The sequence below is a fragment of the Cheilinus undulatus genome, linkage group 13, assembly GCF_018320785.1.
Source record: "Cheilinus undulatus linkage group 13, ASM1832078v1, whole genome shotgun sequence".
Taxonomy (NCBI): domain Eukaryota; kingdom Metazoa; phylum Chordata; class Actinopteri; order Labriformes; family Labridae; genus Cheilinus; species Cheilinus undulatus.
In genome coordinates this window covers 36,756,957-36,775,446 of record NC_054877.1, presented here as the reverse complement: position 1 = coordinate 36,775,446, position 18,490 = coordinate 36,756,957, and the positions used below count along the sequence as shown (strand labels likewise).

The following is an 18,490-nucleotide window of genomic DNA, read 5'->3' as shown; positions in this document are numbered from 1 at the left end:
CCCTTAATGTATAACCATTTAAATATTTAAAGTGACAGGTGATGAATTAAATCATAAGCACTGGCAGAGTCCAAAAACTAAAAGTGCATTATCATGAGTCCATCTTCATCTATTTAATCTCTTCTATTCAAGAAAAACATCAAAATGTCTGAGCTTATAAACAAAGTGTTTTTTTAACCTACTTTGTTATCACAGTCAGAAGCTTATTCATACAAAAATACATTAAGTTCCCCTTTCACCACTCTGAACACGTCTCATATATAACATTTTATGAGTGAAATCTCAAAGTAAGACATTGCAGATAAAGAGAACGATCCCTATAATTCCTCCAAAGTTACCGTTACAGTTGGACTGTGCTTTTTTCAAAACAACATTCTTCGAGGTCTCACGGCAAGTTAGACTGTTGTATTCATGTTTCTGCAGTGAAACACAGACTCCTGCAGGTTCATCTCTTCACATTTCTGCTCATACTGTCAGGAGACAGTCCAAGAGTTATCCTTTGTTACCGCTCCATCATCTCTTCTAGCCGGGGCTGGGCTGATGCAACATCTGCCTGAACTCCACCTGGACTGGCAGACCACTGCTCTCTGGGCCTCAGTAACACCGCCTCTCTCATTATTAATGATTTCTGGGCAGGGGACTGTTAGCTTCCATGGTTACAGCCAATCATCAGCCATCAAAGTGGGTCACCAGTGATACCACCACAGGTTTGTTTATGTCTGAGGAGGGGGGTCTCGTGATATCCATTGTGGGTTCATAGGAGGGTCCCAGTTGGGGTATGGTTGTGGCCGGTTGACCCAGAGAGGCTACCATATATAGGAAATCGTCGGTGCGTCTTGGGCCGGCAACTGCAACACCCCTCATGGCCTTGGTGGCGACCTTGGAGGAGCTTTTGATGCTGGAACCTCGTCGTGGAGTCTCACAGCGCAGCAGGGCTTGGAAACATCTGTAAAACTGGAGCAAGCACACGACAAAAACACATGATTAGAGATGCACCACTCTCTAGAAGTAGAGGCCAGACAGGCAGAGACTGGGAAGACTGACCAGAGAGAAGATCGCACCTTTTGAAAACAAAGGAAAAAAAAAAAAGAATAAAATTTTCTATACAGTTGCATGCTTCTACAGAGAAGATAATTTCAATTATGATTTATATCCGCTCCTGTCTCTAGTGAACCTTTAGGCAAATGACAAATAATAATGAGTGATCAGACCTCTCTATTCCCTCATCTGTGCCCATAGTACTATTCTGTCATCCCACTTATAATGTCGCCTGTCTTTTCATGGGGAACAATACACCAAGGGCACACATTATTTGTAGAGTTTCTAAAGTGATTCAAACTCATTTCACTCTCAATTATGAACTATTAGTCATCTTTTGATTGGATTTGCAATTCCACCAATATGAAGGGAAAAGACTGCCAGTTACATTTTTTAATAATCTTGTTTTTTTCCTTGAACCACCAAAGATTAACATGCCATATGTCCTTAATTATAATGATGGGGAAGTTTTATTTAGAAAGACCAAGGACTTTTGTGGATAGAGCTTTATATAAAGGAATAGCAAAATCTGTCACACAGCACAAAATACAATTAAACGTTATACTGACTGTTGGGGGAAGACCAAGGAAAAGTGTGGAATTTTGGAAGAGTTGAAGATGTTAGCCGTTATATAGTTATTTAAATGCCTGTCCTTAAAATGTCCATGTATTCAAATAAATAATGCTCAAAGCATTGTGATGTTTTGAGCAAAACAGTAGAAACATATGCCAGAGTTAGCAACATAACCTGAAATGCATAAGGTGTTAAAAGCAAGTTTAGACATAATGACAGAGATTTTGGTCCTGTTTCATCAAAGTTTGTTAAAAATTCTCAATTCTCAAGTCAAAAAGTTTCAATCCAAAACTTTGCTGAATGGCTAGTTAGCCAACACACCATAGAGCAGCATGCCCAAGGCACATCTAATATCAAGTCAAAATATTAGGGTACATGTCACATCCCCTGGTTAGCATAGATAATGCTGTGTTCAATTTGTCATTGTAACTTGTATTCCTACGTGTTTTTCTGACTTCCGACTGGAAGTGGCAAATGTCTCTCCAAGTCGTATTTACAACTTGTGAACTTGTTCTTTCACAGAGCACCCCGACCTTCACGTCACAACGTGGTGACAAAAACTTTGATTTTGACCTGTTTTCAGAACCTTTTGCTGTTTTTCAGTGCATTTTTAGAAATTGAAGACACAGCACTACCCTGCAGTTTTATGTAGTGCGTAGCAACAGTCTTTTAATACATGAAGTACTGTGCAATGTGCTGTTTTAAAGGTTTATCAGCTGATTTAAACAATGACTGGCTAACACAAGAACGGCATTTATCATTTTCAAACTCGTAGTGGTAGTGACAAATGGAACGCAAACAACTGGGAAATCTGTTTTTTCAGACGAATGACGTCAGTCCCAGTTTCGACATCCGACTTCCAAGATAAATGGAATGCAGCATAAGTCCTCTTTGTTTTTCCTCCATGTTTCCCATTTCCTGTTTTATTTTGTCATACTTACCTTCGTTTCTTGTTTCAGGTCCTGCTTCGTGCTCCTCCCTATATGTGTTTGGTTTTCCCGCCTCCACTGATTGTCTGATTTCCCTCACCTGGTGATCATTTTCTTTGTCTTCCCTATGCCTTGTGTGTGTGTACATATATATATATACCCCCCCACTCCCTTCCTTCAGTGCAAGATCATCTTGTGAACCCCACTGAGCATTGCTTTTTAGCCTTCTTTTAGGCTACGTTCACACTGCAGTTAAAAGTGACCTGAATCAGATTTTTTTGCTCACATGGGACTTGTATCTGATTTCTTTCTGACAGAATAGTACAAGTCACACTGAATCTGATCTTTTCAAATCAGAAAATGTGTGGTTCTGAATCAGATATGTATCTGCTCGTTTGGAAGCTGACTGCAGTGTGAACAGGCAAACTAAAAAATCAGATCTGAGAAAAGATCAGAATTGAACATTAAGTCCTGCAGAGTGAACATAACCTTAGTGTTTCCGCATGATTGTCCCAGTTTAGCCTTTTGATGACTATATTTTGCCTGCCAGTTTTCTACCATTGCCTGGTCTTTGATTGACCTCTTGTTAACTGATTTTTGGACTTTCTGCCTTTTGTCCTGAGAGGTTTTTTTTTTTTTTTTTTTACTGTGTATTTAGTTGTAATAGTGTGTGGTTGTACGAATTCAAATTGCACACCTAGACTAAACTCCAGCACACCATTTGAGGGCCACCTCCTTAGTGCAAATTGTTATTGTTATTAGTTAGATTTACTCAACCAGGAAGCCTCATTGAGATTAAGAGTCTCATTAACCAGAGTGTCCTGGCCAAGACGAGCAGCAGCACATTTAACAGAGACACGAAACACTTACAAACACAGATCAACCAGTCATGAGTCACAGAGCACAAAGTCATTGGTCAAAAACATCTACAACCTGATGCATCTTCCTGTAACACCTTCAGTCTACTTTTGAAAGATTTAGAGACCAGCTCCCTAACATATGGAGTCTCTTGTGGCAGGTTCCAGACTGCAGGAGCAGTGTGCCTGAAACTCATTTTACCCATTTCAAGATTGACTTTGGGAAGAGAGCGCAAAAGACAGTCTTGAGACTGAGTCACAGAGTGAAGACTGTAGTTTCCAGCACATTTCAGATGAATAATATCAAACAAGTATGTCAGAAGCAGATTAAGTACAGACTTCTGAATAAGAACATGCAAATGATTTAGCCAATAAGTGGTCAAATAATGCTGGCCTTACACCTAACCACTTTTCAGAGGATTTCAAAGTTGCAGACAAAATTCCTAAATGGGAGAAAAATCATGAGAGTTTTGCAGGAGTTGCAGTGGCTCCCGTGATCTCAGACGTTAGGTGTAAGGTGGTCATAAAATCAATCCGACCAGTTTTAAGGCAGTCTTTCTGAGTCTTGGCATTATGACAGCATCAAACACATTTAATTTGTTGTAAGTCTGGGCTAAAGCCAACCCAGTGTATTTACGGTAAACCCATACTTGTTCAAAAATCAAATCTCCTGCTTTTTTACTCCATCTCCAGTTACTTTGCAGACTCTAAACAATAAACATGGCATTGACAGAAAAGCTTGCCCGGGATGACTAATCCATTATTTAAATAACCACTGGCTACTCCACAAACTGCAAACTATCACCTGTTGCCCTCAGAGGCTGAAGCATTGACAGTTTATACCCAGTGGCTTCACTCTATCATTCTGTTCTGTTGCCCTCACTAATGAACTTGAGAAAGGCCTTCCAGACACAAACTGAGTAGACGAAGCAGGGCGGGCTTTTGGACAGATAGCTCTCATGTTCATTCTTCATAATAATGCCACTGTGGATGTTTGGGAAGCTGCAGCGGCTCAGGGTCTCCATGATTCTCCCAGTGGCTTTGTGAGAGATCTGAATTGAGACATGAACATTGGAGATGAGATGTTATCAATCTTTGCCCTGCTGCACTTAAACCATCATGAATGAATGTTGGTGGTTTGGTGGCTACTTTTGGGACGGGAGTGGGGGCTCTGGAGCTCTACTCTAGACACCATCAAGAAGTTATTTTCCCGTTGTGTAAAGACTGAGAACAGCAAAGAATGTTGGTAGGATTGCAATGAAAGCACACCTTTATAGTTTGCAAGTCATAATTAGAACTGGATGTAGATCACATCCATTTACTCTGGATTTATTAACCTAAACACTTTATTTCTAGTCCTGTGTGAAAATGGTCACAAACTACTACTCACTGGAATCGAGAGAGCTTTGTGGCATAATGAAAAGTCCTTTATTCAACGGGTTTGAGATTATGCCAACCAGCCCTTTATAATCTTGGCTGTCATGAAGAAATTCTATTATTGGTGTTGTTGATGCCTTGCCAACATCAGCCATTTATAGTACCTGGTTGTTGAATAGTGAGCATGGACAGTCAGCTTTGCCAATTGGTCCATTCATTTTCTGACCCAGAACAAGGATTTGAAGCTTTACATGATGGGTCGACCTGATGACAGATGTGGAATCTGACCAATCCATGGGCTTTGCAAGGTTACAGCTATGGTCAGTGCAGGACTGGCGAGAGGATTTAGCTCTGGCATCTTTTGGTATGAGCAGGCCCTTTACCCTGGTTGAACACGACACAACTACACTCTTTCCTCATGCCTTTTAAAAGGTCAACTAGGTCAACTAGAAAGCTGAGTAGTACATGAAATAGGCAAGAAGAATTATGTATGTTGTGTCTTACATTGATTCTCTTGTCATCAGAGGTGAAAATTGTGGAAAATAAATAAATAAATCAATAAAATAAGATCAAATCATACTGGCCCCAAATGGCATCAGCCCACTGGGAAAGTGCCCTGTATGCCAGATTACCAGTCCAGCCCTGGCTATGGCGGAAGAGGGACTTTTCTGACTCATCTCTGTGAGGGTTAAAATTCCAGGTCAGGAGCTGCTGCTTATTCCAGGATACAGTTCCTTTCTTGGTGAAATTTATTTGAGTTTAAGCAAATACTAAACATGTGAAACAGACCGAGGGACTACCAAGAAAAGTGATAAAAATGTGAGCCAACTTGTGTCACAGAGAAGAAACGTTCTGAATTTGAGGTTGAGCACTGCATGTGCAAAGAAAACAAAGCCACTGATGGACACCGACCTTTACTGTTAGATTCAGCCTATCTCACAGTTACATTCACAACCAAGTACACGTACAACCCCGATTCCAAAATAGTTGAGGCACGTTTGTGAAATGTAAATAAAAATGCAATGATTTTCAAGTCTCATAGGCCCATATTTGGTTAAAAATAGAACAGAAACATCATATCAGATGTTAAAACTAAGATGTTTGCCCATCTCATGAAAAAACATGAGCTCATTTTGAATTTGTTGGTAGCAACACATTAAAAAAAAAGTATGGACAGGGCCATGTTTACCATTGTGTAACATCCCCTCCTCTTTTAATAACAGTCTAAGAAGTGAGGAGATCAGTTGCTGGAGTTTTGGGAGAGGGATGTTGTCCCATTCTTGTCTGATGTAGGATTCTAGCTGCTCTACAGTCTAGTGTCATCTTTGCCTATTTTTTTTGTTTTATGATGCTCATTGTTTTATCTTGGTGAAAGGTCTGGACTGCAGGCAAGTCAGTTCTGCACGTTGTGAAGTATTGTGAAGTCATGCTGTTGGTTGCTGGTTTTGCAAAACAATGCAATGGTTTTGCATTGTTTTGATGAAATATGCAAGGCCTTCCCTGAAAGAGACGTTGTCTGGATGTTGCTCTAAAACCTCTGTAGACTTTCAGCATTGATAGTGTCTTTCCAGATGTGTAAGCTGCCCATTCCATAAGCACTAATGCAACCCCATACCATCACAGATGCAGGTTTTTGTACTGTGTGCTCATAACAAGCTGGATGGTCCTTTTTGTCTTTGGTCTGCAGAGAACATGGCCCATGTTTTCTAAAAAGAATTTCAAATTTGAGTCATCCGGCCACAGAACAGTTTTCCATTCTGCCTCAATCCAATTCAAATGAGCTTTTGTCCAGAGAAGATGGAAGTGTCTCTAGATAATGTTAATGGCTTCTTCTTCTTCTTTGCGTGTTACAGCTTTAACTTGCATCTGTGGATGGCACGATGAACTGTGTTGGCAGAAGTTTTCTTGAGCCAATGCAGTGATTTCCAGTACAGAATCATGACTGTTTTTAATGCAGAGCCGCTTGATGGCACTAATATCACGAGCATCTGATATTGGCCTTTAACCTGGTCCCTTGACCAATCTCCCACTGAGACTTCTCCATATTTGCTGAATCTTTTGGTGGGACATTCAAAGCCTTGACAAATTTACGTTGAGGTACATTTTTCTGAAATTGTTCCACAATTTTTAAACAGTTTTTTACAGATTTGTGAAGCTCTGCTCAGCTTTACTTCTGAGAGACTCTGCCTTTCTAAAATATTCCTTTTATATCCAGTCCAGAAGGTTGCTAAATGCTCCTACAGCTATTTTTTTTTATTGGTACCACTTACTTTTCCAGCCTTTTATAGCCCCATCCTTACTTTTTTTTTAGATGTGTTGCTGCCATCAAGTTAAATGACCTTTATCTTTCATGAAGGGGTAAAATGTCTCAGTTTCAACATCTGATATGCTGTTTATGTTCTATTGTGAATAAAATGTGGGTTTATGAAATTTGCAAGGCATTGCATTCTATTTAAGTTTCACCCAGTGCCCCAACTATTTAGGAATTGGGGCTGTAGGTAATGAGGTGAAACTTAATGACAGTATGAAGGTTGGTGATGCTGACATCAGCAACCTTCTTAAGTGAATAATCGAGAGATCAGTGTCACTGATAATGTTAAATCTAATGATCTCTTTATCTGTGACCTCTCCTCCACAGCAGCATTTATTAAAAGAAGCTCAATATCATGTGTTAATGATGTTAAATGGATTATGATGAACAGCCACAAAGAGAGGATTAATGAGTGAAATAGCACACTCTAAGAATTGATTTGATAATGTTTTAAATCAGATAAAAAATAGAAATGGCACATTTCTCAAACTGATATTTCACTTGCTCTGCTGCACAGCTGCATCTCCACAAATACTGTACCCTAACAAGCACCAAGGATCAGAGCAGATAAAAAAAAAAAAGCCTGGACAGTCTGTCTTCCAGCTACAAAGGAAATGCATTGAAATGTATACACCATCTGTCAACATACGATAAATAGTGAATGGACCCCTGGATGCATTTTTCAATTGAAGCAACCAACCTGAAAGTCTCAGGATTATTATGATTTCATGCAGATCTTCCTGTTTTACACCAGCCTGTGCTCAGAGCAGAGCCCCTGTGTTGCCTGGCTCAAAGTTGGGGGATCTGCTGATGGACAGATAGAGAGATTCTGAATAATTGAGGACCCGGGCTGCAGGTTCACAGCATAACAATGCATTCAGGGTATTTGGCTATACTTAAAATTCTAGACTTTTCCAACGTTGTCCTGGAAATATTCAGAACTCAGACAGGTGCTGGACCACAATTAAAACCATTTCCAAGTCCTCTTCCAGAGCCTCTGTAAAGATGCCACTCTTGAGTAAACGTAGTATACTTAGTATACTTTATGAATTTAATGTATACTTATAGTCTACTACATTTTCTCATGAAGGCAATATGTGAGGAAACTCATTCAAGGTTCAAGGTGTCTTTATTAATACCTCAGAGTTCAGTTTGTTGTGCAGATGAGATTAAAAACAGCACATTACAGCAAAACAAATAAAGGGACATCCAGACAAAATACGTAGAAAAAAAAACATTAAAGCACATTAAAGCATTTATTTGATCAAATCAAATCCTGATTAAAAGCTTCCAAAGACATTCAATCTAATTCTCAGTATTCATTATGCTGGAAGGTATTTCACCATGATTGATAATATATACTGTATATCAAGTAGCATGTAATAGAAAGGAGAGGATTAATGTGTATAAAGGTTATTCAAACACATTACAGTGATGAAATTAAAGAGACACTACAAAATCACAGTTTTAGTCGAGGTGTAGCCACCCTGGGATTTATTCCAGCATGACTGTGCGCCAGTGTGCAACGCAAAGACTATAAAGATTGATAAATCACTCGTATGATATTTGTTTTAGCTTGGTTTGGCGTTATCCCTGTAGAACTCCGCAGACCCACACAGCTGATCAGAGGATCAGTGTGCGGCGGAAGGAGACAAATGCTGAAAGCTTTATCATAAATTAGTGCCTGACACAGAGGGTTTTTTTTGGGGGGAGATATGAATCTCTTTGTATGTTTTGGACACAGCGTACAGGCGTGCCAACATATTTTCTTGGCCCATTTTTACATAAAACTCGTGAAACTACGTGGATAAAACATTCCCGTCTCCAGCCATTATGCCGCAGATCTCTCTGAGCTTGTGATAACCACAGGATCAACTTTCACGTTAATCACCGGAGGCTAATGCCACGACTATAACCAAATACCTGATACGACCCAACTTCAAAAATGCCGAAATATCCCTTTAACATCAAATCCATCGGGAACCTTTGGGATGAACTGTAATGTAGATTGCGAGCCGGGCCTTCTTTTCCAACATCAGTGCCTGACCTCATAAATGCTCTTCAGAATGAATGGGCACGAATTCCCGCTCCAAAATCTAGTGAAAAGCCTTACATCAAGGCAGCCTAATACTTATGTCCATTAGTGTTCCTCTAAACCTGACTTCCTGTTTAATGAAGGCAGCTTGTATACCCTCTTAGGCACAAAATGTCATTTTTGGTTCACATGATTAACATTGAGCAAAATCCTACTCTGCAGATGAATTCTTGCCATTTAAACCGTATTTTCTCTGACTCATTGGCTACTTATGCTTTAAAAGTGTGCATGGTATAAAATCAGCTTTCCTCCAAACACCTTTTAACACCTTCAACTCAGATTACTACAAGACAGCAACTGCCTTTTGTACTGAAATACATTATGTACTGATTTATTTTAGCACTTTGGTTAGGATTAAAAGCAGCCAGGGGAGCTGTTAAATATTAAAACAACACAACCACTGTTTGTTCTTTTATTACATTTGTTAATAATTGAATTAAAATTATATAGCTGATGTCTTTTTCTTTACTCTTCAGTTCAAACCCAACCTCAAATATTTTGTTTTCCCAACACTGTTAGCTAATCTCTGGAGAAATTTGTAGTCATTTGACTCGACATTGAACTTACTGCATATCACTGTCTGTCAAACTGATATAGACATGCAGAGAGATGGCAGAATGCCTCAGGACATGATCAGAAATTCTCCTCACATTGCATCTTTGAGTTAGATGTTTGTCTCAGTTGTCAGTTTATTTATAACCTGTGGGTCATGACAGAGCGGAGGCTAGCTGGGGTATGTAAAGAAGCGAGACGCGCAGCACCTCTGTGTGGTTAGGGTGCATGCTCTCCCTTCAGCTGCCAAAAAACACTCTGAAGAGTTGTGAAATGATGGAAAAGGGGAGAATGGAAACAAAATACAAATGGTGGTGGATGAAGTTAGTTTAGAGACTGGGGCATGGAGGCTAAGGTCAAGAGAAAGGTGAAGGCATTGACAGATAAATAGATAAAGCATGGCAGGGGAACTGGGAGGGTGAGCACACTGACAAGAGTGGGTTTTTTTTTTTTTTGTTTGTTTGTTTGTTTTTTGAGTAAGTGGAATGAATAAGAAATGGTGTTTTAACAATACCAGGGCCTGATGCACAAAAAGCGTCAGTGTGTGGCTTTTGCACCTGCTAAATGTGTGCAAACAGGACCAAAAAAGCTAATCCCTAAAGGGTTAAATGCACTGCTTACTGTGGTCAGAAAAGGGCAGATCGCAAGCAAGGGAGGCAAACACGCCCCATGACCAAAATCTAATCAGTTCATCTTTGGGTTAGGGCAAAAATTTCAGAAAACTTTGATAAAAATCTGTCAAAGGGTTCTTAGAATATCACATTCACACCACTGGCCCACATCTGGATGCATGCACATAAGGAAGGACAAGCCAAAAATACAGTTACTTCCACCTTGATTGTTGTTGCCTCAGAGGCATAAAATACTACACTGCCCATGTTAACCCTCTGAGACTGATATTGTCATATGCAACAAGAAGTGACAGGTTGTAAAAAGCAAAACTAATTTTGAACCATAAACTGAAGCCTCTTATTTTTTTTTTGTGAAGCCAGGCGTTGTGCCATTCCAATGACGCTGTCCATGCCTTTGAATTCCCTACAGAATCTTTTCAAGCTAACCCAGGACTTGGGTGACTTTGTGTAGTCTTTAAGGATTAAATCCACACCATTAAATCTGATAATGAATCATTTTTTAAACTTTTGAATCAATTTTTATTGCTCACTGGAAGTTAATGCTTAACACCATTTTGTATCCCAAAATTCTTTGTGACTGGCTTGACTGTGCACCACAGCACTGATGTTTTGAACCCTTTTTTAGACAATTAGTCCAGGAGAGACGTGAGAGATGTGCGCTAGCGGCGGCATTTGAGGCGCAAGATATAACATGATGATGAGGTGCTGGTGTATTTTGGGCTTAAGAGTTATGCAGATTATAAGAGACATGGTTATACTGACTCAGCTCTTTGACAGGATGCTTTAAGGCTGGCTGCAGACTAAACAAATTCAGCCAAATTTTGGCCTGACTGCAACGCTGCAGCTCAGTGTCAAACATCAGGCCTCATTATCAGTGTCCAGGACTACTAATGGTCTTGTAGTGACATAATCAACGACCCATCCAAGATGCCACACAACTTGATTCAGCATGTCAGAACTTTTCTTGCATTGTCGCCCAGTTTGACACCCTGACCTGATGTCAGTGGCATTAATCCTGACACCTACCAAAAGGGGAGCATTTGCTCCTTATCTTTCAGTCATCACAGTCAACCATGGAGTGGTTTTCATGATGTTTTCTCATTCATACCTCAAGTTCTTGTGGTAAAGTTTCATCACATCTGATGAGTCTGGACATCACATGAACTTGAAAAGAGATTTTCTGTTTTCTCAGTTCATCCTCTGTATCAGGATGAAATTAAGTTCCATCAGTATGAAAACACAACTCTGCATAGCAGAGAGGAGAATTCAGGAAGCTCATTGTCACAATCAGATGCAAAAAAAGAGCAAATCACCTGAAAAAATGCAACCTTATGCGCATTTTTGCACTTGAATCATTACTACAACATACAGTACATGCTTTGTGAATTGGACTCTGAGATCAATAGGCTAGCAGGGGAAATTCTTGGAATTATGAGTCCCCCCCCAACCAGACTTAATCCCGTACCTCATCTTAAACAAACAGAGCTTGTATTCTTTAGATGACAACACAGAGGTCAAATGTCAGTCTCTGTCTCAGAAAGTAGGGCTTTTATTTTTGTTTAAAAGCAGAAGAAGAGGAAGATATAATTAGTCTCCAATGGCTATTTTCAGTTTCTCACACACAGGATGCTACAGTATGCACAAAGGGAGGGATGTCAGAGTGAGGCGATGCACATGAAAGAGCACCTGAGCAGTTCTGGGTTTGGTGCCTTACTCATGGACACCTCAACCAAGCCTGAGAAAGGAAGCAGTATCTCTCTAGTGACCACTTCCAAATTCTGTACTTTGGTTTGTACCAGTACTTGAACCAGTTACTCCTCTGATTCCTAGCTCTAATCCCAACAGGTTGCTGTCCACTGGATGTCAGCTCAGAGTCACTTCCTTCAGTAACAGTTCATTTAAGTATGTAATGCAGTTTAAGGGACCCAAATGAAGTGGCAGGCAGTGTTGAGCTTTGACAATCCTGAGACTTAATGCCTTCCAATAAACTTCCATCTGCTGTGAAGTTTCCTGCAGACTACCAAGTACAGTACAAAATGAAATGATCTGAGAGCTATAGCCGGAAAAATAATGAGTGCCACACGGGAACATGTGAACTGAATGGCAATCGTCTCATTTCCTCTTGGGATTTCCTGGCACATTCTCAATTCAGCTAAGGGCTGCGGTGTGTTTATCCTGTGTGTACCATTCAATTCCTCACACCATCAGTCTCACAGTTTAGATTTCCTGCTACATTTCATTTCCCAGATTGGGAAATCCACAGATGTAATGCTTCTTGACAGATCAGTCTTTCAGAACAAACATGGTTTTTAGAAAACAAATGCACTTTCATGTTTGAAGTGATTTGATAGGATTCTTAAATGGTTAGGAAAGCATTTTCTTAAAAACATTACCAAGACTTTGAAATGTTTCTGCCTACAGTCAAAGTTGACAGTTGCTGCTTCCTCCCACCACCGTTTTAAAAGAACTATGGCACTACAATAGCCAGTAATGTTGGTCCATTTTATTTAGGCTACAGTACCCTAAAGTAAGCTGTCATTATGTGGATGCTCCAATAAGAAACAGCTGTTGTTTTTGCCTGCCAAGGCCTTGCATGACTGTTGAGATCCCTGTCTAGAGTTTATATTTAATTGGCTAAAAGAATAGAATTTCAAGTAAATATTGGCTTTCTGTCTTGATCTTCGCTTCATTACTTCTGTTCCTGATGACATCTGGAGAAAGCTTGAAACATTCTTGAAAAAGGACTGAGTAGATTTCTACAAAGATTAAAGACAAGAAGGAACAAGGAACATCTCAGGGAAGTCCTTACAAATGTAGATACCCAAACTGGGCCTCTTTTGAAAACACAACATCCCATTACATTACATACCAACAGACAGAGACAGGTTTATCCTAAGTACAGAACATCCAGGCACAAGCAAAGCAATGACATTTATGGCATGAAATGCACTGAGAAAGACAGAGACTCATATACTGGGAAAATGAAACAACTCTTATAAAAATGCAGGAGAGCCAACTCATCTAGTCAGGACTGGGCTCTTCACTGTCTGAAGAACACAGGACATTCCTTTAAAGACAGCAGCGTTCAGATTACAACTAGAGAAGAATTCACTCGCCTCACCCAGGTCTGATTACTGCCAGACCTGCTGAATCAAGAAACTCCTTGAATAGAACCTGTCTGATGAAGAGATATCATGAAGCAACACATCATGCTGCAATCTAAAGCAATCAAACATTCAGTCTGGAAAGGTTAGAACGCCATTTCCAAGGCTTTGGGACTCCAGCGAACCATGTTGAGAGCCATTATCTACAAATGGAGAAAACTCGGAACAGTGGTGAATTTTCCGAGGGGTGGCTGGCCTACTAAAATGACATTGACAACTTTGACAACTCATCCAGGAGGTTTTCTTACGTACATGTTGGAGGAGCTCCAAGGAAAAATGGTTGGGAAACACTGGTCTAAGGCACAGTTTATTTAGATAGGAAATGCCACCTTTGCACCTGACTAATTTTAAAACAAACACACTCCTGGGTGCTAGTCTGGGTAAAATTTAATATCTTATATCAACAAAATGCATGCTAGGTGAAAAAATTAGGCTGTGTTGGGGAGAAAAGGAAAGACACCTGCACTGCCAGGGAGGCAGAAAGCTTTCTGGAGCCCAGTTTTATGGGAGGCCCATTGAGGTCAAGAAAAACAGTCTACCCTAAGTTTTAGCAAAGCTACATTTTTGTGACCACAGTGAAATATAGTCTTTTTCAAAATTGGAAGAGACTTGTTCTCTAAAATGTTAACATCGGCCAGGTGAACAGCCATTCAAGCGCCAGAAAAGAAGTTAAGATGCCTAAAAAGAAATGAGTCAAAGATGGCACGTTAGGCAATTTGACAATAATAATAACAACCTGTTAACAAACTCCAAAAGCTGATGCAGGCCAGGAAGGAGACCTCTGCTGGGTCTTTCAGGTGTGATGTCATCACCCTGGGCATGCCTGTGCACTTCACGTGAGGAGGCTTTGTGCTTATGATATGACCCTAAACATTGAACTAACTGATGAATAATATAAATTTCCAATTAAAATGATCATACAGAGCCATAAAATGCTTAACAGCTGTAAATTAATTCAGCCCAAAGGCCCCTTAATATCAGGTCACAAATGCAAATTGAATTTAGGTAATATGAGGATTTAAGGCCTGAAACAAGTTTATCAACAGGTTTTAATGCCCCTTTTCAATTGTCAAGATAGCATGAAACAGACTTTTTGGTATCAAAAAGTATCAACAGTATGCCACCACACTGGGCTTTTTTACCTCTAGTTATATCTCCAGAGACCACCAGCAGTTGGCACCTTGGGAAATCCACAGCACGACCAGGGCTGGTGGATAACCTGCTACCCCCCAGGACAGGTGCTTATTAGCCACACCCAGGTGTTACTCAGCCCATAAGTTGCGTTTTTTTCTCAACACATTATTTTCCCATGCCTGGTACTATGCAAAGACATCCAGAGCATGACCAGGGTTGTGTCAATCCTCCTTCCAGCCCAGTGGAGCCATGAAGCAGCTTACTAGTCACTTTTACGCCGAACTTTAGCCTCGATTTTTGGCCCAAACATGCCTGGAAGTTCTGCACACTGCTGTACATATTTATGTGTTGGTGTATTATTATGATGTTTATACTTCTGTTGAAAGAAAAATTATGATTAAGACAATAAAGACTCTTTAGACTAATCTGATCTATTTCAAAAAAAAAAAAAAAAAAGAGAGAAGGTGATAGTTTTGACACCTCAGTCGCTCCAAATGTTCATGTATTAGGTTTACATAAGCGTACTTTGTCCAAAGTACATGAAAATGGCATATTCATTAAAAATAATCAACTGCATGGTATCACTTCAGAAACTAAATTTAAACTCATACTACCATAAAACTTCCCATTTAAAACATGTTGATAAAAACACTGTAACTCTTTCACACATTGGATTGTTGTATCTTTTGGTGTCCTTCCAAGCTCAATATCTGACAAGGTGGCCCCCATACACCCAGGGACTCATTCTCTTAAAATCAAACAAATGACAGCCCCAAAACTCCAGCTAATAAAAAGTGTAGTGAACTTAAATAAAAAGTGAATGTCAGGAGTCAACTCATTTGTTACAAACTCTAATCAAACCAGTGACTTTAATACTGAAGGAGTAGATCATACATAAAATCACAGAGCTGTCAGACTGTCAGCTGTGATTAAGAAAGTCACTGTTATGAACTAATGAAAGGTGAGTGTACTCCTGTCTTGTTTCTGTGACATGTTATTTATGAGTCTGCTCCTCTTGACAACAAATTATTATACTCAGGAGCGATGCAGCTGCAGTGTGCCTGTACAAAGCTGAAGCCAGTGAGACTATAGAGCTGTACTGTCTGGCTAAGAAAAGGTCAATATGCAATTTTTACACTTTGATCTCCAATACAATAAAGAAAAAATTAATGTTTTTCTTTGTTGAGCGTTAGAGGTGTTAATAGGTTCTGTTGCCTTTGGAAAGATACATTTTGCACTCACCTACCGCTTTATTAGGTACACTTGTTCAATTGCTTGTTAACACAAATAGCTAATCAGCCAATCACATGGTAGCAACTTGTTAAGAGAATTGACTTTCTGGTGTTATTTATTTTCATTTTTAAAAAATGCTGTTTATCTCAGTTTAATTATCAGTAGTTCTTTTTAAACTTTTGAACATTTGACCATAGTTGGGTTTAACAAGATAAATGTTTCATTTTATTTCTTATGCAATAATTAAGTTTCTCTAGTTTTGTATGCGTACATGTCTATAAATAGGCCTTGGTTGCTGCTGCACCTGCTGAACCAAGACTTTGCTGACAGAAGTGTGAAAGCCAAAGGCACAGGTAGACCTCTTCTGCAGGTGTTGCATTACCATCTCAGAAAAATAGTGAAGGTCAAAACCACAAGGGACTTTTTGGGTGAATTGTTGAACTCAGTTTCTGCAAACTTGAAAACTTTGTCTACATTAGAACCTAAAGGGGCGGGGCTTTCCATTAAGACACGACAGCGAAACCAAGTATTAAAAGGGTTCCCAGTTTTCCCATTGGCTCTCTTGCAGACTGAAACCTGTCAGCTTGATTGGCGTGCACATGTGCTCCAGCCTAGAGACCTTTGTGGGGGATAGTCGATAACTCTTTTATCCATCAGAAAACCAGTTAAGGATTGTAGCTACTCTTGGTGGAAAGGAAAGGTCTCCTAATGAGGGTTAAATAGAAGCCAACAAGTGCTACCCAGAAACTGGAAATTTTTTGGTCATTAGACCCAGAAGTCTATGTGATCCTGACCAACAGATTCTATGGTCAAGGTGAAGTACAAATGGACAGCAGAAGCTATCTTTTGTGGTTTCCACTCATGAGGGTTTTTAGATCAAATTTTTTCAATCTTTTACATGTTTTTCCTTTTATCATTTTATATTTTTGTTACCTATATACTTATTTTGAACCAATTTGTTGGCTTTTGAATTGATCTTCAAATCATTTATTACGAAGGTAATGATTCAAAATTTTTCATATAATCCATTTTTGCTGTTGATGAATGTATTTACGTGTAATCATTTTCGACTGAGCTTCAAATAAGATAAAAAGGGTTTTAAAAACCATATCTTAGACTCTGAAGTAACCTTACACACTTTTGAGGTTTTAAATTCTTAATTTTTCTTGTGAGATTATTGAGGATGCAGAACACGTCTTCTCACTCTTCTTTTCTAAAATACAGCAGGCCCATTTACATACATTCAAGGGGGGTTGGTTAGGGCAGTACAGATAAATTGTGTGCTGAGTTCGTGCAGCCTAACCTTGCCAAGCAGATGGATACGCCCGTCTCCTTGTTTCTCACTGTTGAATCCATCTTGCAAAGCTCCTATCTGAACCATTTGGGCCCGGTTAGAAAGTGACAGAACCAATCAGCGACAAGGGGCAGTGCTTTCGGGCACAGGGTGTCTTGACGTAAGCAAGCAGCAACAAGAGGCTGGTACAATTATGGCAGAAGAGATTTGTGTGGATGCTGCGAAAGCGCCAGTTTTATCAGAACTTGACCACATTTCTTTGTTAAAAGAAGAACAAAGAACAGCAGTGAGTTGTTTTCTTTTCAACAACGACAAAAGTCGAGTACTTACATGTCTACAGTCTCCGTGGTTCGCTATTGCAGTTCTCTATGGAGTTTACTCCTTTGATAGGGGCGCAGCTTGGTAGGTTGCATGTTTTATTACTGATTGGCCCATAAAGATGTGACAGACAGAATGTTCATCCAATCACCCTGCGAGTTTTTTTCAAAGGCTCTACCCTTTCCTAAACACTGTCTAAGAGTGGTTTTCCAGATGGATGTGTGAAACAAATCCAGGTTACGTGCCAGGTTACTTGCAGCCTGCAAGTGACAGGAAACTACGAACCCTAACACTACAGCATATATGAGTGAGTAGCTGCAGACTGAGTCAGACAGGATTAAAACAGTCCTTGTAACTTTTTAATACTCAGTATTTTGTCCTGAAGCTCATAACAAACTCAATGCATTTAGGCATGTAGACGTGGTCAAGGCGACTTGCTAAAGCTCAAACAGAGCATCAGGATGTGGGGAAAAGTGACTTTAAATGTGGCATGGTTGGATAGTTTTCTTGGCACACTTTGGGCCCCATAGTACCACCTGAGCATGGTTCAAACTCCTACCTACAGCCTATTTGAGTATTATTGCTGACCATGTTCATCCCTTTATGACCATGACATGAGTTCAATGGCAATGGATGGAAATGTCATAATTCTGCTTATGTTCTCTTCTATTTTTGTAGGAAAAATTGCAGCATTTTTTTTTAAATTTCAGTCTGTACCATAAGCAGGTTCAAACTGCTCATGGGAGCATTAATGTGTATGATATTGCATTTTTTCACACTTTTACGACACAGCACTTGCGTGCTCCTAGCAGACAGTAAAAACAGCCACATATGTATGAACGCAATCACAGGAAAATAAAAGAGAAATGAGTGTAAACTTACCCATAATCCCTATGCGGGTTCATCATTCAGGCCTGTTGGCTCCATGTCGCTGATCGTTGATGGGACAAACACTCACCAGCTGCTACTTGTATCTGTACAGC

General features: G+C 39.8%; 1 protein-coding gene across 1 annotated transcript in view; it reads right to left on the bottom strand.

Moving 5' to 3' along the window:
• Positions 1–669: 669 nt before the first annotated feature.
• The window catches only part of LOC121520570 (vertebrate ancient opsin-like), a 115,994-nt gene continuing 98,173 nt past the window's right edge, over positions 670–18,490 (bottom strand). Inside the window, exon 4 of the mRNA XM_041804084.1 lies at positions 670–954. Coding sequence (XP_041660018.1) covers positions 670–954 — 285 coding nt within the window. The remainder of the gene's footprint in view (positions 955–18,490) is intronic.